The 23,394-nt window shown below is 38.5% G+C and overlaps 1 protein-coding gene across 1 annotated transcript in view; it reads left to right on the top strand.

The window, feature by feature from the left end:
- pcxb (pyruvate carboxylase b) overlaps window positions 1–23,394 on the top strand; it is a 255,749-nt gene that overhangs the window by 223,968 nt on the left and 8,387 nt on the right. Inside the window, exons 17-18 of the mRNA XM_053629257.1 lie at window positions 4,905–5,149; window positions 15,816–15,995. Coding sequence (XP_053485232.1) covers window positions 4,905–5,149; window positions 15,816–15,995 — 425 coding nt within the window. The remainder of the gene's footprint in view (window positions 1–4,904; window positions 5,150–15,815; window positions 15,996–23,394) is intronic.

A 23,394-nucleotide genomic window follows, 5' to 3' on the forward strand; every position in this document is an offset into this window, starting at 1 on the left:
ACTAGATATGAGAGGGGTATAAATAAGACAGATTCCACCTGCACTCCCTAAACAGCTTCTAATCACTGACACCTGATCTTGAATACCTGATTCTAATGATATGGATTTGAAGGTGTGATAAATGTATGGGGTGTACTTACTTGTTCCATGTGACTGATAAGTTTTTTGTTTATTTAAATGTGAAAATTACTCAAAAATGTCAATTTTATGTGTCATTTTATAGAGTGTATCAGCTTTATTAATAGGCACTTTTTCAAAGAGGATCAAATGTTTGCTTGTCCAAATATGTCCAAAAAAAGCTTATTTTTTCACATGACTGTATTTGACCAAAGTTGTCATTCTTCTCACTCTGTCTCTACATCCTGTTCTCTCCCGATAAGTACAGTGTTGCATCTTGCTTCATAAATCCCCTGGGAAGCCTTTATCCACCGTTTTCTCTGCAACGTTGTCTCTCTGTTATTCATGTGTTTCTGTTGAAAGTGACTGTGAGAACATCGAGAATGCACACACCATTTTTCTGTCCCTGGAGCTGGAAGAAGAAAAATACATTTAACCATTTTTGTCTTTTTGTGTGCAGTTTTATTGGTGTGTGTGTGTGTGTGTGTGTGTGTGTGTGTGTGTGTGTGTGTGTGTCTGAGATTGATGCTTTCTGAGATTCACACACCTTTCAAGATGGTCATTTGGAATATATGGGTTTGTGCGAGGAATTCCTCCATTAATTGTTCTCTCCTCTCACTTTCTCATCTTCACTCACACTCACACACAAACACAATCCCAATCAAACCAAATACAACATAGTGGTGACTTCATTATGTACTAATGGCCCATGTCACAACCAGATCACAGTAAAATAAAGCAGTCTAATCTGCTGCAGTCACTGTGAGTGGATGTGTGGGGGTGTGAGTTTATATGTATGTGTGTGTGTGTGTGTGTGAGAGAAAGAGAGAGAGAGAGAGAGAGAGAGAGAGAGGTGAAAGGTGCCCCTAACTGTATGGGCTGTTAGCAAGGGGCTTAATTAAATCAGCATTGATTGCCGTTCTCTGACATTAGCGTGGGTGTGTTATTGATTGATGGTGTGCTTGGAGAGAGATCCGAGCACAATTGGCTCTGGATCACTATCAGGCTCTAATGTCTCAAGAGATGGACAGAAAAACAGCTCCCATTAGCCATAACATGGCTCCTGCATTCATGCATCCTATGTAATTTTGTGTTAATTGCTGTTCGCTGTTGGTCACATGGCCATTAACAAACATTCTTTTCTCTCACTGTTTTGTTAATGGAAATTTCCACTGTGTGTGTCTTTACTATTGTTAAGTGCTCAAGTCCCTGTAATTGATTTACACACCATCTCTTTCTGTCTGTTTTTGATTCACAATTGTCCATTGTTAATACCATTGTTTTGTTTTCCCCTCTCTTCCCTTACCCAGTGGATACACATACATATATCTCTACTTATTAGCCGTTTAATCAGGTAAACTTACCACATATACTGTAGGTGACTCGGCAGTTATACAGTTATTGATCGTAGTCCATCATTTGCCATGCAAAATGTGTCTACCTCATCTATCAGAGAAAAGGGATTACCATAGGCTGTTCAAAATGGTTAGGATGTGCATTAAGTAAGGAGGAACACACAACAGGTGTGCTGTTATAGGAAAATAATCCACACCAAGGTGCATTCAGCAGAGGTCCATTAGCAGCCCAAAGTGTTTTATTTTCATATAACAGCATGACCTGAAATGTGCTATTCTGCTTATACCACAGAGATTTGCCAATGATTACAATTTTTAACTTATTAATGGCTGACAAATGACACTTTTCAAACACTTATACATTTAATGTTGTGGAAGTTAGTTAGTTCTTCTTATGACTTTATTTTATAGCAACTATAAACCATTGATCCCTCAAAGGCCTCTCTTTTTTTACATCTCTGTTGAAGTTAATAAGACAAAAAAATGTAGCATGACATATCGAACATGAAACTGGAAAATGCAAAGTCATCTGTCCTCTTTCTTCTTCTTCTTTTCTTTATCTATAAAGCACTTTCAACACAACGCATGGTTGACCCAAAGTGCTGTACAATACTAAAATCTAAGAAAATAGAAAAGACACAATACAAAAAAACCACAATACAAAGAAACACAAACAACACAATACAAACATTATACCTGATTGAAGGTGATTGGTAAAGAGGAAGCAGATCTGACCGAAATTAGTAAATTATTCCCTAGATTAGGACCAACAACAGCGAAGGTTCGATCACCTCTGCAGTGGAGCCTAGTTCTAGCAATGGAAAGGAGACCAAGATTAAAGGCTCTCAAGGACCTATTTGGTTTATGGTTGGAAACTGCTTCTGAAAGAAAAGATGGTGCTTGATTATGTAGAATTTTGTAGATTTTATGCAGATATTAGAATTTTAAAAACAATTCTAAATTTAATCGGTAGCCAGCTTCACTGTAAAACCGGATAAGTTCATTAACTCAAAAAATTTGAGGAAACTAATTACCTCAAAATTTTTAAGTTGATAAATCAATTTCTTTAAGCCAAATACACTTAAATTACAAAGTTTGAGTTAAATCTTTGTTATATTTAAGTGTATTTGGCTTAAAGAAATTGATTTATCAATTTAAAAATTTTGAGGTAATTAGTTTCCTCAAATTTTTTGAGTTAAATGAACTATCCAATTTTACAGTGTTAGCAAGATGAGAATGGGCGTTATGTGATGGAATCTTCGTCTGCCTGTCAACAACCTTGCAGCACTGTTTTGAACCATCTGTAGACGTATTAAGGAGGTCTGGCTTAGGCCATAGTATAAAGAGTTACAGTAGTCTAGATGAGATAGAATAAATAAATGAATGATCTTTTCAAAATGTTTTGCAGACAGAAATGTCTTGATTTTCAATAGACGTCGTAGATGGAAAAGCTCGATTTGACCACAGCACTAATTTGCTTCTCAAAACTCATGCTACAGTCAAAGAAAAAAACAGGATTTTTTGCACAAGGAGTAATGTAAGAAGAGAGATGGCTGAAGTAAGGGGCACAGTCCTCATGTGATTTTAAAACAAACAAAATGATTTCTGTTTTGTTAACATTTAACACCAAACGACTGTTTTAACCATATTTGTAATTCATTTAGACAGGCCAGCAGTGGTCCTAAGGAACCTTTGTTTTTATGCTGCAAAGGAAAGTATACCTGAGTGCCATCAGCATAAAGATTTTTCTCAAAGGTAGCACCCATTGGTAGCATATATAAAGAAAATAAAATTGGCACAAGAATTGATCCCTGTGGTACTCCACATGCGAGTGGGTGTAAGGAAGAATTATGTTGACCAATAGAAACATTGTATCTTCTTAACGTTTGTTAAAAAGGAATGAAACCATTTCAAAACCATGCCCCGTAGTCCAACATAACTCTCCCGCCTGGAAATCAGAATATTGTGGTCGACCATGTCAAACACAGAACTTCAATCTAAAAGCACAAAAGCCACAGCATTCCCCTTGTCAGTTTCTAACAAAATGTAATTTAAAACTTTTAAAAGAGCATTTTCAGTGCTGTGGTGAGACTTAAACCCAGACTGAAATTTTTCAAAAATATTATTCGAATTCAGATGAGACTGCAGCTGAGTCAATACAAGAATTTTTGAAAGAAATGGCAAATTCGATATAGGCCTAAAATTATTATATTTGTAGAATCAAGATTGGGCCACTTTAATGTTGGAGTTATTGTAGCTGTTCTTAGACAGTCAGGAACTATCCCTGTATTAAGACTATTATCCTGTCCTATAGACTTTCCTGTGGTGGAATATTAATATCAAGTGGATACACTGGAGACTCCTTCTATAAATGTTATATAAATGTCTCCTTACAGAAAGCTTCACATATCAACAAGTATACTTTGGTGTAAATCGAGAATACATGTATAAATTTGAGAGATAGAGTAGAATAGATTAGAGAATTCAACAGCAATCTGACAAATTGTTTTTGTCAAAACATGACATTCATTCCATGGGATTCTGAAGGTCTGATAGTGTAGATGAGCGCTTTTTCTTCACTTTAAGAATGAATTGGAAGACAAGGTTCTATCTCAGATTCATTCTTAACCCAGATAGAACCTTATAGTTCATGTTTCCTCAAATTCCTTCACATCATTTCTTCCATAACAACACAAACACTGAAGTACATGGGAAGCTAAGAGAAGACTGGCTTTCATTGCATTTAGTCAAGCACCTTCATACTATAAAACTGAAGGATTTCTTCTTTCCAGTGGTGAGACACTTCAGCAGTGTCAGGTCAACTCCTGCATCCAGCACCACCAAACTTCCCAGAACACACCACAGCCTACAAACATGGCTTCCCAATACTACACTTTCCAACAACCACGGACCTTGGTTGCGTCCGAAATTGTATACTGTGACAGGACATACTGCATTCGATGCCATACCTACAGTACGGCCATTGAAACAGCACGTACTAATCAGTATGTGTGTATAGTATGAATACAGTCCTGGACATACTACATTCGCCATGTTGGCATTATCATGTGACCCTCAACGTCATCATAAACACAAAAATCTTTTAAGGGACCACCAGATTAAAGCAATCGCACTAACAGCACATCAGGAAAGTTAACTGAATTAGTAATGTAATGTGGGCAGGGTTAACTGGCTGAGGTAAATTCGTTGATGTTAGCTTGGCCGGCTAAGGCATGATGGAGATCACAAAAAAAGGTTTCCAAAGTTACAAGAATTGTGCAATGAGTGTCATGTTTTGAGAACAAGAATAATTTTTGTGTCATATTTTTTTTCACAAAACAGAAAGAGAAGCTTGATCGACATACTGGTCAGTATATTCACTGGCAATGTATATCTCATTCTCTATTTCTTCCTCTCTCTATGCTCTCTTAGGGATCTCTCTGGAGAATGTGTTTGACTACAGCGAGTACTGGGAGGTCACTCGTGGTCTGTATGCTCCTTTTGACTGTACTGCCACTATGAAGTCGGGGAATGCAGATGTGTATGAGAACGAGATCCCAGGAGGCCAGTACACTAACCTGCACTTCCAGGCCCATAGCATGGGTTTGGGCAACAGGTTTAAAGAGGTGAAGAAAGCGTATGCAGAGGCCAACAAACTGCTGGGTGACCTTATCAAGGTAAAACAGTTCTCGTCCATCTCTCTCTGTCTCTCTCACTCTCTCTCCTCTTTCTCTCTCTGTCTCACATGCTGTTATTGACTGTCTCAGTTCTGTAATTTGGTTGAAAACCATTGTCTTGGGGAAAGCGCTGGAATTTTCTATTATGTGAAAATTGATTTAGCTGCCTGACTTTTCCTGTGGAACTTCCTAAATCTAAAAATGTCATTTACATCCAAATCAAATAGAAGCATATTAGAAGCACATGATAAGCCCAGTGCCAATCTGTTTATATTGTTTCTATGAACATTTATTGCATAAATACAAATGCTATTCATTATAAATTACAAATTCATTAAACAGCCAGGGGAATCATAGTCAGCTAATTTACTCATTTGCACTATAAATCTTCTTAATTCTAGTTAGCTAGGATCCTTGATTAGTCCTTGTAGATACTTGTGTGTGAGAGAGAGAGCGAGAGAGAGAGAAAGAGAGAGAAAGAGGTGGGGGGGGGGGGGTTAATCTGCATATCAGTTTATACCTCAGCCTGAAGCATTTAGTTCTTCCTTGCTCAGCTCCACCTTCCCTAAGGCTGATCCACTGAAGCATATGTGGCATGCTTAGATTTCGCTCCACCTCTGACAGCTTCCTGTTCAGTATAATCATTTACACAGGCTCTCCTCGCGAGTTTTCATACATGCATCTGCATCTTATTGTTATTCGCATCACATGCCCTCTCCTTCGCAGTCTCACTGCGTCTCTCTCTCTTTCAGTCCTCTAAAGTGCCTGGGTTTAGAGGAAGTTGATGGGATCATTAGATTTTTCAGAGCTTCCATGAGCCTTGTTTAAAACTTAATTCACTTCACTTTTGGATTTTTCCTGTTGAAATATAATCATCATTGATAAGGTGATTGGTTGGTTAAGATAAGATAAGATAAGATAAGATGTACCTTTATTGATCCCCCGTAGGGGAAATTCAGATTGACACAGCAGCACAAGTAGGATGAGTAGCACGAAAGAAAGAGAGAAAGAAAGAAAGAAAGAGAATGATTTCCATGAATACCTATACAATAGAAGTAATAGGAACAATTAAACAGATCTGTGTGTATGTACATATGCTAGAGTTCTATTTGTATATGTACATGTGCAATATTCTCAGTGTTTATATACATGTGCAAGATCTGTGAAATGAAAATTAACTGTTGAGTGTGTGTTTCTGTGAGACTCAGTCAGTGGGGTAGGAGGTACTGGGTATTGTTGCATTGTGGAGTCTGATTTCTGATGGCACGAAGGAGCCCCCCCAGTCATTTTGAGGCATGTGGCTGAATGAATCTGAGGCTGAATGTGCTCCTGAGCCACCTGAACCTCCTCAGCTCAGCGTAGAGAGGATGAGAAGGATTGTCCATGATAGCTTTCAGCTTCCCTCTCATCCTCTTCTCAGTCAGTCTCAGTATTTTGTTCAGTGTTACTAATTAACCTCATCATCACCATCATATAACTCTGCGATATGATATGTCATGACATTTTAATATAAGTCAGCCCAGAATGTGTCGTAGCATGACTTTATGTTCACGCAAAAAAAAAAAAGTCACTTCACAAAAATGACAACTGTTGCCTATTGAAGTAAGCCTGGATAAATAAATGTAAAGTGTTACCAAATTCACACAGGATACAACAACCACAAACAAAAGCAAAACACATTCAACATTCTAGCCAGAGCACATGCTTTCACATGTGCAATAGCTTTGCTCTTTTCCAGAAAACTGAAAGTATTGCTGTCCCCTTCATGCTGAGACAGTGAGCAAACAGATTATTTGTGTTTATTGTACTCTCTCTCTAATGAGATTCATTACTGTACAAACTCTGCTCTGCTCTTCAGAATCATAAACATTGTTATAGATTATTATTATAACATCACAGCACATACAGACAGAAAACAGATTAAAGGAATGATCTTCACCAGAACATCTTCTTTGAGCTTGGCCCAGATTCTCCCAGACTCTGGAACTGTACGATTTTTCTCGTCAATGAAAACCATTCTTCCAAAAGATATTCCCTCAGTTTCTTCAGTGTTTTCTGGTGATGATGGTTGAGAGCACTGTGTAACATGCTGCTTGCAAATGTCCGCCATGTGTTCATTTGAGTTGAGTTCTGGTGACAGTAAAGGTCATACCATATGATTTATATAATTCTCATCCCTGTACCCTGTGGATGGGGGCAGAGTCATCCTGGAAGAAACCACTCCCATCAGGGTAGAATTGTTTCATCATAAGATTATCAATCAGAAGAACTTTGTATTGATTTGCAGGGAACAAGAGGATCTATGTCATGCCAACAGAAGGTCCTGCACAGCATAACAGAGCAATTGACTTTTCCTTTAATTTGTCACCCATCTGATAAAATGATGGTGCAACGGTCTAAGCTTTCACCTATTGTCAGAGGAGCTTATATTTAAATTCAGACAATAGCGCAGCCAAAAACCACTTAATTCACGCAAATACAAAAATGCTACATATTAGCTAAAATCTATTAGTAAGCTAATAGATCCTCTGTGTGACGTATCCTGCTAAACAAAGTTACAAGCCTTTTCAATGTGTTTAGTTTCCATTCATCAATTTTCCATACCGCTTATCCTACACAAGGTTGCAGTGGAGTCTGGAGTCTATCCCAGGGAACTTGGGACACCCTGGACAAGGTGCCAACCCAGGACAGGGCACAATCGCCGACACATTCATACACTACCAACAATTTGGAAATGCCAATCAGCCTACAGTACATGTTTTTGGACTGGGAGAGGAAACCAGCGTACCAGGAGGAAACCCCCAAAGCATGGGGAGAACATGCAAACTCAAAAGTGTGCTCAGGGTGGAGGGGGGACGCGAACTCCCAACCCTGAAGGAGAAAGGCAGGTGTGCTAAACACCAAGCCACTGTGCCCCCAGTGTTTATTTTCCTGCATGAAAACGCATATATGTTGCTGATATTTTAAACATACCAATACAGCAGGCATTCTTTGTCTGTTTGTCAGACAGATTTTCATTGTTGCACTGTTATATTGACAGTTATGACTCACACAACATAGCCGATCTTGGTAAAGAAACTTTCACACAATCACATGATCCTTCACAGGACAATCACCCAATACAATACATCATGACAGCAAACTCTGGCTGGTTTGGATGTATTTAACAATAAAACATGATGGTAACACTTGCATTCAGTTACATATTTTGTCTGATCAGAGTGCATTAAATATAAGTTATAAACGAGAGTCAGTGTATAGGAAAAACTCATATGATGCCACTAGCCTAACTGATGCCACTGTGGTAATAAATTAAAGATACAGGAAAACACAAGGGAAACAGTGTATGTAGTTTATTGGGAATCACTATCATACGCATCATACGCTGGGGACGGAACAGGGCTTGTCGGAGAAAATCTGTAGGTGAAAGGCAATATGGTGTGTTTGTAGCAAAGCTACTATCATCATCAGAGGAAAGAATAAATAACATAATTCCCTCACTTTATCCTGGTGAGAGTTGCAGTGGATCTGGAGCCTCCAGATCCAGCTTTCTATGCCACCGTGCCACCACATACATAGCATAATTTAATATTTACATTTATTTAAGACAACTTTGACTTCACAATGCTGATTATTTTCAACAACAAGGCAATTCAAAGTGCTTTACATAAAAAATAAAAGCAACACAAAGCAACATTTAAAAGAAAAGACATTTAAAAAGAGTTCATTAAAAATATATACAAATAAAAACAAAAAATAAAAACAGGTTAAAACAGAATAAAAAAAGGTTACAGTGCAGCATAAGATATTAATTAAAATACCTTGATGATTTAATTAAAAGCAGCAGCAAAAAGAAAAGTCTTCAGTCTTGATTTGAAAGATCTGAGAGTTTCGGCAGATCTGCAGTTTTCTGGGAGTTTGTTCCAGATATGTGGAGCATAAAAACTAAATGCTGCTTCTCCACGTTTAGTTTTAACTCTGGGAACAGAAAGCAGACCTGTTCCAGATGACCTCAGAGGTCTGGATGGTTCATAATGTACCACTAGATCAGAAATATATTTTGGACCCAAACCATTCAGTGCTTTATAAACCAACAGCAGTATTTTAAAATCAATTCTTTTACAGACAGGAAGCCAGTGCAACGACCTCAAGACTGGAGTTATATGATCTACTTTTTTAGTCTTAGTGAGGACCCGAGCAGCAGTATTCTGAATCAACTGCAACTGTCTAATTGATTTCTTATTTAGCCCCATAAAGACACCGTTACCGTAGTCGAGTCGACTGAAGACAAATGCATGGACAAGTCATGCTGAGACATTAGTCCTCTAACCCTTTGAATATTTTTTAGGTGGTAGTAGGCTGAGTTTGTAACTGTCTTAATATGGCTGTTGAAGGTCAAGTCCGAGTCCATGACTACACCAAGATTTCTGACTTGGTCTGTGGTCTTTAACATTACAGACTGAAGCTGAGCACAGGAAGTCAGATCATTTGTAGCTACAGTATGTGCTTTGCTTTTTCTCAGAGTTAAGACTTTGACGTGGCATTGTGCAGCACTACACAATATTACATTATGGGTGCAAAGCAGACATTTCTAACAAGATTGCCATATCTACATGATAACAGCATTTGCAAGTGTGCGCACACTTTATAAGGTCCTAATTTGTTTGACATGAAGAAATCCACATCCATGGCAAAATGCTGTCAAATCTCAAAAATACATTTATTTAGAATATCTGTGAGGATCTCACACTGGCATGGCAGTTTTCTGTTGATTCTTGACATTTTATAATCAGAAAGATAGCATCCCCTTGCATCCCTCTTGAAATTAAGCCATGCACTGCTGGTTGGGTAGATGTTGTCTGATAGACAAGAACCAGCTAGTGAATTGGCAGGGACTAAATTGGGAGAAAATGGGGTGAATATGAGGGAGTGTGTGATTTGAATATTTGAAGATTTCCATGGAGTTTATGCTTAACCCATACATGCAAATGAAAAAGAAACAGGTATGATGTGTAAAATCACAGTAGGTTGAATAGGGTCACATTTTTACTTTGAAATATTGCTTAAAAAGGAAGCACATCTGTTCAGTGACCACACTTGAGATGCTTGAGAAATGCTTTTTATCTGAATTGGCCTTTAGGTTGTCCCTCAATGCATCACTTTTGTATTATGCAGGTTCACTAGAGGTATGTGTTGACGTTACCGTAACGCCAGCCGAGAAATGATAAAGAAAGGCTGTATGACCTTTAACATTCTGAAACAATAGCATGTGATGAATGTTTCTTACCAGTGCTGATTCCTCAGAATCCTTTTCTAGAAGCGATTCATTACATTGATCTTGATTCAATAAAACTATCAGCTAAGCAGTTTCAGTGTGGATGTAATTAGCTTGACTTTGACTTAGCTATTAGGTGTTTCCCATCACTATATCAGTCACAAGAGGATGAAATATATGAGGTATTACTTTCAGGACCAGTTAAATGTGTGAAAAAGCCAGTGACCTCTTTCATAATAATACCACTGTTAAAAACCTGAGACACTTTGTCAGGAAGCGGGCTTGGACGCAAGCACCGGTACTTTTATTATCCTTTTATCATAGCAAACAAAACTAAAACGTGATCCAAAGACGTGGTCAAAACACAGGCACAGGTCAGGCGATGTACAGAGTAAACAGGGAAGTTGGATGTCGTTTGTAGCTGGATGCCGTTTCCGGCACCAACATGACACACTATCACTTCTACACGCTAATTCCACGCTGCAAAGAAGGACCGGCTTGATTAATAAAGGGTTCCCAAATTAGGGGTTTGCAACCTCACATGGGGTCACTTGATTGACAAATGGGGTTGCAAGAGAAACTCATAAATTCCTCTTTGGTCTTGTTCAATTATTTTGCAAATTAATATCAGAAAGATTTTGTGCGCTACAAAGATTTTGTGTTACCCTGAGTCACATTCAGACAAGCCACGTTTAAATTAATATGCTATTTGTTTCTGAAATCATGTTCTTATGTACAATTCTATACTGTTATAGAGTACTAACACTGACATTTTTCCAATTACAGTTAGTGATTGAATTTTAAACAACTCTCATGTAGTCTTCAAACCTACCAAAAGGTCTGATGTGCATAGCAGCTTTCTGGATTCTCTAGATTAGTAAATACGTTTGAATGTAAGGTCAGAGTTTTTCGAATTAAGATGCAGCCCATGAAAACAATTGTGAGAACAGCGGAAAGTTTTAAAGAGAGACCAAGCTCGTCAGTGTTTTTAATATCGCTGTACATAAAACGACTAAACATTTTACAGCTCGACTTTGAAACCTGACAGACTGGGATGCTTTGACTCTGACGTGCCATCTAGTGGATGTCACTTTTACATCTTATTTATATTGGACAGCCAACGAGTGTGTGAATAACAATGCTGCTTGCCTTACTGCTGCTTCTGTACGTGCACACAAAACCATGCTTCAAGTATAAATCAGGCTGCTTCGCGTCAGTCCATATCACACCACCCTAGTGTGGATTTTCCTAAAACAACACTTCACATTAGACTTTTCTTCTTTATCATGTATAGTCACTTACGCTACTCATGCATATGTTCGTGACATAAAAAAAAATGTGATATTGAAGCTAAATCATGTTGGATCCAGTAGAAAGTTGTAAGTTAATGAACAGAGACAGAGAACAGCTAGGGATATAGTAGAGGGATGTTTTGCATCATGAACAACGTGTGTCCTTGTTGGGGTCAGACTGCAAACTATTTTTATCATTCTCCACTGAGCATACAAACTCTCACTTTTACTTAGAACTATGCACACACACACACTCACACACACACATACATACATACATACATACATACATGCATACATACATACATACATATATATATAATATGCACATACAACACTTCTTGAGTTCAAAGCTCTCACTTTCCTGCCACTGGCCAAACAGATGCACCCTGTTAGCCTGCAGGAGGTTTAGAGCACAATAACACCGGATGGAGTAAACACTCTCAGGGATGGAGACAGTGAGGATGTAAAATTGTGTATGCATGTATAAGATGTGTCTGTATTTCAGTGTGTGTGTGTGTGTGTGCCCTTTGTCTCACTCTGTGTCTGATCTTATTTTAATCCTGTCTCAGTCTCATCTTATTACACCTCCACTGACAGCCTCAGTAACCGGCGCTGACAGAAGCTTGGCCTGTGTTAGCTTAAGCACGGGGCTCAGCCACTTAACAAAACCCCTATCCAATTAAGACACTATGGATTTTCGAGCCAAGCTTTAAACCCCTAGTTAAACCGGATGCTTTATATTCCAAAACTTCTGTTTTCTGCAGCATATGATGCGCCATTACTCCATTCAGACCGGTTACAGCTAAATTACAGCCTCAGGAGGCATGTCGAGGATTGATGGTGAAACTACAAATCCCAAGGGGCTTTTATTTGTTCTATCCTGGCTCCATGCCAATGCTCAGAGTACAAATGACTATGCTAGGATGATTATCAACCAGCAAATTAACTCAATTTCATCAGTTCTGCATGGAGTGACTGAATGATTATGGTGCATACTCACAGTCTTCATCTGTTTGTACTCTAGAAGGTGAAAATTGCAGGTGGTAATGGTGGAAACCTGAGAATATCTCATTATTTGTTTTGGTGCTGTGCATAAATAGATATTCGGAGATGTCAGTCACCATGTTACCTAAGCAAATCCCTCGTATGTTTGCAATAGTTTATTTGTCAAATAAAGCATTTCTTATTCTGCTGATGAAAGAACAGCTAGCCTGTGATGTTGAAGGTGACAGAGATGTGATGTTTAATCGTTTAAGGATGTGGAGGCAGAATGTCATATAAAGCAGGTGGAGTGGGTAGAGGAGAAGTGACGTGTGTGTGATCTTAGAATAGTTTTACTTTTAAACACACCTGTCGAGAAGATGCAACATTTCCAGAAAGCAGCTCACAGAAATCCTCATGCTGTTCCACAGACTTGTGTGTGGTGCAAGTAGATTTCAGTATTGACCTAAAACCAGCTTTAAATCGATTATAAAACTTAATACAACGTGAAATTGTTGTGCATTTTATGGTGCACTTAGTTGAATCTTGTGAACTTGTGCTTTCAACATGAAATGGTGTGCACAATGTTCTTGTTTCAGTAGCATGTCCAGGGTTTTCGATGGCAAAAAAGGAGGCACAAGCAGACTAAGACGTGTCACTGTCTAACTAAGGAACTATTTGTTTCTAAGAGGACATTATATGGCTACAAAATTACACTTCTATTTTAGTTTCCTACAGTAGTTGTTCTGTAGGATTTGACTTTACCTTCAAATCTACAGTATTGATTTAATCTTTGTGTTCTGTTTTTTTTTTTTTTTTTTTTTTTTTTTTTTTGTTGTTGTTGTTTTTAGACAGAATGACCTCTTTAAAATATTTACTTAAAGTGGAATCAATATTTTTTCCTCATGATATGTTGTATTTGGCTTAAATTGACTTCTGGTGCATCTGCTATACCCCCTTTCATGTTTACATTACACAGGTTATGTTCGGGTCTTTTTGAGATGAGAATAAAACAGACACATAGATGTATTCATGTGTAGTCATATCAAATATTATTTTCTGTCTCAGCTACCCAAAGCTAAGATGAACCCATGAACTATACATTCATGCTAAATATTGAACAAGAACATAAAGTTTAAATAAACCTGAGCCAAATATGATGAAGTCTGTATGAATTGCATAGAAGTAATAGAACTGTATAATATTAAGATTGAGATTGAGATAACTTTATTGTCATTGTGCAGTGTACAGATACAGGGACAGTGAAACTCAGTATATGTAGATATGAGGTTAGAATCGGGGTGACAAGGCTTATTTCCAGGATGGCAGCTTCCATAACACCTCCATGTGACCATGCTGTTTCTAGGTAACTGGGGAAAATGGGCATAAATATTAAGCTAGCTAATAATTGGAGCTACTGTTATAGCTAGCTGGGGGGCATAGTGGCTTAGTGGTTAGCATGTTTGCTTCACACCTCCAGGGTTGGGGGTTCGATTCTTTCCTCAGCCATGTGTGCACAGTGTACTCCATAATGTGTGAGTGTGTGTGCAATTGTACCCTGCGATGGGTTTGCCCCCCGTCCATGTCCAGAGTGTCTCCCGCCTGGTTCCTCAGGATATTCACCTGGGATAGGCTCCAGGCTCCCCGCGACCCTGTGTAGGATAAGCGGTACAGAAAATGGATGGATGGATGCTCCAGCTAGCTAGAATATAGCTGTTAACACTTTCAGACAGACAATCTAACACAACTGTCATCGCAAATCTAAGACAGGACTGTCAGAAACAGCACTGACTGTAAATGGAATGCCATAGAGATACATTAATACTAAATCAATTCTCATGAACTCAGTGGCATTTAAAGATGTTCAACTTCCAAAGTAGTGAACATCAGTAAAGGAGTTTTAATTGCACCTCCTTGTTTTCTTTCCTTTCCCTCGGGAAAGGATGCAAAGAAGGGAAACAAGAATAAACTCATTTACCAAATGAGACATCCTTGCCTAGTGAAGTGTACATAAAGTGATTTCACTCGATGGCATGTCTAGCTGAATTAACTGTATAACAGAGAACAGTGATTAGGCCTATACACTGACCTAACTGTAATTAAAACATTATTAAACATACAGTATACTTCACTTACTTAATTAAGATTCTATTCATTGTCTGACGTTTCATATGGCCATTCTTTTTAAAGCAAGGCATATTTCAATTCCCTTTCACCCACTGTCGATTTAATTATGATTACTCATTTTGTATATGTTGTTCTTTTTTTATCTTAGAATTTATTGGAATTTGTATTTTGGAGAAGTGGATTGATACCATATGTTTATGCCACACATAGAAATCGCCAGTCTATCCTTGATCTAAACACCTTTTGTCTAATCTCACTTTGACTCCTTTTAGTTAATTTTAAACATTGCTACATCCAAACAGATGTAGCAATGAACAATGAACAGGTGGACGTCAATCAATTCTGAGCTCACAGGCTAAAGGATGTAGGACTGAGGATTCAATGAGGTTCCAGTTCGAGTTCTGGGATGCACCTAATCTCATCATGTGTCTTCCCCTGTTATCCATGTGAAGGCACAGGATGATACAATAACAGGGTTGTCAAAATGTTTTCCTAAGTAATGATGCTAATGGTGGTCTATTTTGCCTATCTCGGCAGCCCAGCCAGTTAGCTGACAGGCAGCGTGACGATGTGTCGCTTATGTGTCACTTGGCTGAAATATGAAGCCTTTAACACAAATGAAAGACGCCTTGACATTTAACGTTTCATGTCATCGTCGTCTTCGCCCCCCCCCCCCCCACCCCCCCACACACACACTGTCTCTCACTTTTCTGTTTGTCAACCAACCACCTGCTCCCTGTCTTGGGTTTGTACTGTCTTCTCTTCGCTCTTCTGAAATCTTTTCTTCTTTCTTCCTCTATTTTTGGTCTTGCTTGTTCACGTACCCATGGGAATTATGTCCATCACCACTGAAACTTTATCGGTATGCCAGTTCTGTGTCATTTCAGTCGATAGTGATCTGCACTGACAATGCAAAGAGAGCAAAGTTTTATAGTTTTTCCTCTCTCTCTCTCTCTCTCTCTCTCTCTCTCTCTCTCTCTCTTTACAGGTGACTCCATCGTCTAAGATTGTGGGAGACTTGGCACAGTTCATGGTTCAAAACTCACTCTCTAGGGCCGATGTAGAAGAGCGGGCAGATGAACTGTCCTTCCCGCTGTCCGTGGTGGAGTTTCTGCAGGGACACATCGGAATTCCTCATGGAGGCTTCCCCGAGCCATTCAGGTCAAAGGTAAAAGACCACACATGAGCAGCACATGAGCTTACACACTCACAACAGTCCCTCCAGGATTTCACGATTTTGTGATTGCAGAAATGAACGCAAAATCATTGGAGTGAAAAAAAAAACTCCACAATATTTGGAGAAGCTTACAATTTTTTGAAATTACCAAAGATTTTCCACAGCATCTTGGGCCAAGTGCGTCATGTGACATCATCATATCTTGCATACAGCCAAAGCGCTCATCGATTCACATGCGTTGAACATGAGTACAGCTAAAAGCTCAAATTTAATAACAAACAATGCTATGAAAGAGTGTGCAAAACAATTTCATGCAATTGCAATTTCACCAATTCAAGTAGTTTGCTTCAAAAAGCAGAAAAATCTCTGCAAATTACATTGCAATTTAAAAAAAAAAAGCAGCAGCAAAAGCATTTTTGGTCGCAACAATCACAAAAAAAGTCTGTGAAATCCTGTACGGACTGTCATATTCACTGACCCAGCAGTAAAAGCATAACCACACCTTTAATTATTACATACACCATGGAAAATTTGTGAAATAACACAGAATTTGCTGGTGAGTAAAGCTAAAACTCCCTGCTTAAATAGAATCACTGTTTCCCAAATAAGCCAAAGGCTGTGTTTTATCTGTTTTAATTTTAAATCCATGGATGATTTACTCCCGCACTCAGTCAATACATCTTGTGAAGGTTAACTAGACCATAATATCATTACAGACAAAAAAGGCACCTGATTTTATTCAAGCAGATTTATTTAAAACCCTCAATTAGCATCTGAGCTTTAATTTTGTCATTTCGTTGTTGTCAAGATGCTACACGGTTAATTAACTTTTTAAAGAGGAAACTGAGTATTTCTCTGTTTCCCCCCCCCCCCCCCTCTCTCTCTTTTTAGAGTGGCATTGTGTCTTAGGGAGAGAAAGGGAATTTTTATCAGGCCTTCTCCTACTGTATACTAGTGAAGTGTGCAGTATGTACTGTGCAGAAAATCCTCCTATCCGCAAGAACAAGCTGGTCCATAAATTGGTCTCTGTCTTTAACTGACATAAAAAAATATGTATTTAATGGCATACTTACTACAGTAATGTTATTTTCTACCTAGTTAAAGAAGCGTTCCACATATAAATCTCCAAATGTAATATGAGGAAAATGAATACAGCCTGTAGCCAAGGATTACACAATCTGAGCAATAAAAATAAGACAAATGGGTATTCATTTATTGTTGGGTTTTTTCAGTGAATGTTTATTTCACATAATAAATAATGTTATGTACTTACTTACTTATCCAAAAGTTAGACATAACTATAGTTACAGATTGCCTGGCGAATTTCAATTAAACTAGTTTCATTGAATGGTATTACAAATTAAAGCAGCATTTTGTAATATTTAGAGCCATCTGCTGCCTGTGAGATCAATTGCAATTTAACCTCACTCTCCATGTAGTTCAAGCTACATATGCCATGTTGGTTGTCTCTTTGGGAAAGTAGCAGAGCTAAATCGTTTTAAACAGGCTGGGGGTGGAGCTTAATTCTGGGCCAAAAAATGTTAAAAGGACATTTTCAATGAAGAAAATACTGTATACTCTTAGACAAATGGGTTCTTCAATAGGTCTTTAAGGCTTTATTGGATAATGAAGAGTTCATAGCTGCTGGGCCAAAATAATATAAAGAGGTGGTTTAAATGGATGAGTGTTAAATAAACTACACTCCTCAAATGGTTCCTGAAGAATTTTAAAGGGTTTATTGTATAATTAATGGTTCATAACTTTAAACCCTTTCTGGTAGGGAAACACTAGAAGAAAACCTTTCTGCTAAACATTACAAACAGCACCTTTAATTTAAGGGTTTTGCATAGAATAATCTCTCTAATGTAGATGTCTGAAGTTTAACAGGTTTATTACACTGCAATCTACCGTGTATATATAAATTGAGTTGACAGTTTATTAAGTACACATTTCTAGTATTTAATAAACTACCGAGTAAAGTTCATTTTACCTCAGTGTGGTCAAAGTTTTCCACCCTTCCGAACCTGTGTCAGTAGTTTAGAAGGAAGCAATTTCTCTGTCTTTTAACTAGTAGGTACACTGAATCACGCTAGGAAATTGAGAGTGCAGTATGATTTGTTTGTGTGTATGGGTGTTTGAAAAAGAAAGAAAGATGTTCTTTCTTCTCATCTGCACTTGTCTTTAGATGTGCTTGTTCTTTTTCCCGGTAAGTGCTATGCTGTGCTGGTTAATAATATCTTTCTGGAGAAAAACAACTGACACTTCCAGCATATACACACTACAAAGCAGCTAAGTTATCAAGTCATGAGGGAGACTTTTTGAGGGCTTTGCTGTCATATTGATGACGTTCCTTTTTTGTAGGCTAGTTTGAGTGCTAGTAGGCTTTAAAACTCTCCCGTTTCTCTCTATCAGACTTCTGCTCAAACACAGACTCAATACCCCTGAGGACCGTAACACCCTGGAGCCCAAAAATAAAAGATCAAACGGTGTTTGTCAGCGATGGCAACATTTCCATACAAGGCCCTGCAGGGAACATTATATTGGCCTTCAAAGAGTGACATGCACATTTAGCATACTGCCGTGAGAGAGATAGGGAGGGAGAGAGAGATGGAGAGAGAGAGAGAGATGGGGAGAGAGAGAGAGAGAGAGAGAGAGAGAGAGAGAGAGAGATGAAGAACAGATGGACAAAACGATTAATGAATCCTGTTCACCATTCAAGTGTGCAGTTTAGTTCTCGGGGAGGTGGAGGTAGAGGAGATGGAGGCAGGCATCTTGATAGAAAGATAGAGGAGGAATTCTAGTGCAGGTATAAAAATAAATGCATAAATAAGAGCATCGAAATGACATTGTTTCTGGATCATTAACAACGTTTTGTTCCTGATTTTATAACACTACTGACTGCCAAAAGGGCTTAGTACTCAGCTTTTTAATTGCATTCGACTATGATGGGGTTCCTTTTATGATGCACAATTTTCCCCAAGAGTAATAACTTTTCTTGCAATAAAGCTGTCAACAAGTTAGTGAATTAGTGGTCATGTGATGATGTCTGTGTGTTTAAGAAGTTTGTCTCTAAACACAGTCGAGTAGACTGCGTCCAACTTCATGTCCTAATTAAATACACATTTTATTTTAAGACTTGGATGTTTCAAAGTTATAAGGCTATGTTGGTGTATTGTTTTTGTTTAATCCATCTCGATACACATGTACATACAGTATTGTATGGAATAATGGTATTTTACACCTACATTGTTTACTATATGCTCAATAGAACACACTAGAAGGGATACACACAGTAAAAATAATAAGATAAACACTTGATTGTAACATGTACAGTATACAGTAGCATTAAACAATCTCTGATTTCTAGTATGACATTTTTGACCTCCCCAGTTCTGGGCCACTAAACGTTGGACTAGGAACCAATAGCTATTGGATTGCAAAGTACAGTCACGCGTAAGGGCAAAACAAAACAACAAAATAAAAAAAAACATGACAGCAAGTCAAAAAAAAAACAACACAACAGCAAGTTAAAAAAAAAGCATCAGCAAATCAAAAACATAATAGGAAATATAAATAAAAATAAAAAACACAAAAGCGACTCAATAACACCACGACAAATGTGAATTTTTAGCAGTAAAATTAGACCGAATGTCCTTATTGAGCATCGCATGCTGTTAGATATGCTGTCAACCTTGCATGGCAATAATATGAGTATGTGAAAGAAAGCTCATTTATTCAGAAGAAAGAATTACTCCTCACTATTATATCATTTTTGCCAGGTTAACTAGATCACAGAGTGAAAAAAGTGCAGTATTTTCTCCTTGTGATTGTCATATGCTGTAGCAACAAGCATGTGATGTTCAGTAAGGACTAACCCTTTCAATTTTGAGTTCACGATGTGTTTTGCTGTTGCATTCGTTATATTAACAAACCAAAAATAAATAAGCCTTCCAGAACTGATGTGAAAAATCAGCAGTTTTCATCTATAAAAAATAAAGCATATTTTTAAAACATACAACAAGCTAAAGCTCTGGACACCCAGAGTATCATCACATCGGAGACAGCACAGTAAAGGAAAATACCTTAGGAAGTCAAGTATAACATTTTTCTGAGATATATAAAGCATTTTAGCATCCATTGGGCTGTATATGGCCGAACAGGACATGTCCCATGGTGCACTGCACGAGTGATTTCATCCATTGTTTCTTCTGCCATGGAGATATACTTTAAATGCTGCCATTTTATTACTATAGACTAGGTTTAGGTTTGTATACTGCATCAAAAACACACATTACTATAGCCCAAGGCATTATGCATGTTTGTGTTTGTGTGCGAGCACATACAAATGTGTAGGAGGGTGTTTGTGTGGATGAGAGCGCTAACCAGTGTCCATTTGGTGCACTAGAGATCTTTGGAGTGGGGTCTGAGAGCTCGAGTGTCCTATCTCTGGGATTCGGCTCATCCAGATTAACTTGGATAGGCAGGTCCAGCCTGCTGTGAGCCACCAGAGCAGCACTGATAAGTATTCTTATACACACCAGACACACAGACTGTGTTCAAGCAAGAGAAACACAAAGTCCCGGTATATTCAGTGGTCAGTGTTTATCATCATTCCTCAATTATTAGTCATCTATACATGTCTAGCATTAAAATGTCTTTCATAAATCCTATTTAGCAACACAGGTTTAATGGATTTACCATTGTATGTGTGTGTGTGTGTGTGTGTGTGTGTGTATTATAGTGGATTATGTCAACTAGAATATAAAAGACTTTGATTTCTTGTTGTAAGCCGTCACAATGAGCCTATTTTCTCAATCCTAAGAAAGCGCTAAGAAAATCAAACTAAAGAGAGGCCATTGTAACACCCCCCCCCTCCCCCCCCAAAAAAAAAAAACACTCTATCAGGCATTTTCACAAACCAGGCAACACTCCAATTAAACACCTCTGAGGAGATGGCAGTTTCTACTCCAAACCTGAACCAAACCTGCCATCTTCTGCTCTTCTGCATCCCATCTCACTGCGCTCACCCACACTGACACACAACTCTCTTCTCGCAAATAGCCGCAAAAGCCATCAAATTAACGAGGGGTGACTGGGAAATGTGGGTGGCATCTATGAACTGCATCCTGTGTGACTAATAACATTAGCGAGCACTCTTTTGTGTATCATTCCTCTACTGAGAGAAAAAGCTACTAAAACCTTCCAAGGCAGTCCTTAGAGAGGCTCACCATGCACTAATCGGCATATTTTATGTATGTTTCTCAACAGCATTAGCTTAACTGAATTTGCTAATGGCTACCTCGATTAGAGTAGGCTCAGTAGGAGTAGAAATAAATGTGCTGAGGGTTCAGCTCAGAGTGTGTGCTCTTACAGACCCTGCCTCTGTTTTATCTCTGTGAGCTTTGAAGAGCAGCTTTGCTCTTGCAGACAAAATAAAAAAATAAATAAATGCAACACAACTCTAATAATGGCTTTTATTTCAGTATGAGGCCTCAACTCCTCCTTTGGGGATTTTTAACTATTCCCAGCTTGCTGACTAGTGCAGATCTGTACAGTATTTTAGTTTGCACAATGAACACAGTTATAGTGTCAAAGCAAAAAAGCATAAATCAGCACGCTTAATGATGCAGTTTGTTTCAAAGCTTTCACACCTATTAGTTTGTTTGCTGATTCAGAATCGCAGAAAATTTTTACTTTTGTATCCTTTGCTGCTTGGTTTGTTTTGGTTTCATACAAAGCAAAAGACAGTGCCTGAGGGACAGAGGTGTGTAGGAGGGGATGAAAAAACTCATTTATTCATTGGTCATAAATGCAGAAAAGAAAAAAGTGCTAAACAGAGGTTTGATAGTTATTATCCATACATCTAGCCTTTTTCCATACCACTTATCCTACACAGCATTGCAGGGAGGCCTGGATTCTATCTCAGGGAACTCAGGGAACAAGGTGGAGACACCCTGGACTGGGTGCAAACATAATGCAGGGCACAATCACACACACATTCACACACCACGGACAATTTGAAAATGGCAATCAACCTACAACGCATGTCTTTAGACTGGGGGAGGAAACCAGAGTACGTGGTGCCCAGTGCCCAGTGCCCAATTTGTATTGCTTTGTGAAGCATATCCAATGTTGTTTGGTTGTTTGTTTCTACTTAAAGACATCCAGAGCACATGCAACTCTGTTCTTGGCTCAGTGGACAATTTAGCAGCTAACATCTTTTTTTAAAAAAAATACTGCTTGCAACTCAAACTCCGACACTTTCTGCAGTTGATGCGATTCAGGGCCGATTCACTGCACTCGAAGCACATTAGCATTTGCTTTGGAATTGGACCGAGCTCACCTCACTCAGACAGTCTCAGACAGGGGCGTAACCTAGCCTGGGCACTGGGGGCTATAGCCCTGAAGATTTTTTCTTTAGCCCTGAATAATAACCCGAGGCAAGTTTTAGGATAAATCCAACTTTTTCTGATCATGTCAGACATTGACAGCTAAGTTACCTCAGCTTCCATAAAACAAAACTTAGGCTACTAGCTGAGCTGGGGAAAAAAATGCATGAAGAAGAATTAACATTAACATTAACAGTCCAACTGACGCCCGTGGTCTCAAAACCACTTGTTTTGGTCCACACCTGAGTGCGGTTGCTGTTCTCGCCTGCTCAAACAAACCACACCGGGGAAGGGAAATATACCAAGGTTTGACTGAATGGACTAAATGGTGCACATGTGAAAGCACCCTAAAACTGCCTCTAGTTGTAAAATAATGATATCATTTTAAATATATCTTAGGAGAAATGTATTTGCAGTATTGCCAACCACTTCATCTAGCAAGGTTGTTCACTGCAGGCATCTGTTTACTTCTTTCTGGCCCAGAAATTTGCGGAAATTTGTTGGGAGGAAGTTTGGGGGGAGGGGGGAGGGGAGGGATTATGTATTAAAAAAAAATTCAGTGCAATAACAAATTGGCCTCACAGCAGGAGACAGCTTTAAAAATGACAACCGTCTCCTTTGGCCTGAATGCAGAACATGGGAGTCAGAAATCCAGTTATACACTGATCATAATAAAGGGTTTGACGCTAAATTAAATCAATATGAACATCAGCATTCCAATCAGGATTCATGCAGCTTGTATCTAATTTGAGATGTTCTAATATGGTGGACTTTCTCATGACAGTTCAAAATTATTAATTGGTTCATTAAGACATCAACTAATATCTAATGCAGAAACAAGTCAAGAAAAAAAACACACACGCAATGAAGGCTGTTTACTTAATTAAAATACTGATAAAGGCCAGCAGAAGGTTAAAAAAAGACACCAGAGCAATAAACAGAAGAGCTGACTCTTAATTTCACTGAAATAAAGCTGTATTTTGTTATGTAATGCATAATGT

The sequence above is a fragment of the Ictalurus furcatus genome, chromosome 7 (assembly GCF_023375685.1).
Source record: "Ictalurus furcatus strain D&B chromosome 7, Billie_1.0, whole genome shotgun sequence".
NCBI lineage: Eukaryota > Metazoa > Chordata > Actinopteri > Siluriformes > Ictaluridae > Ictalurus > Ictalurus furcatus.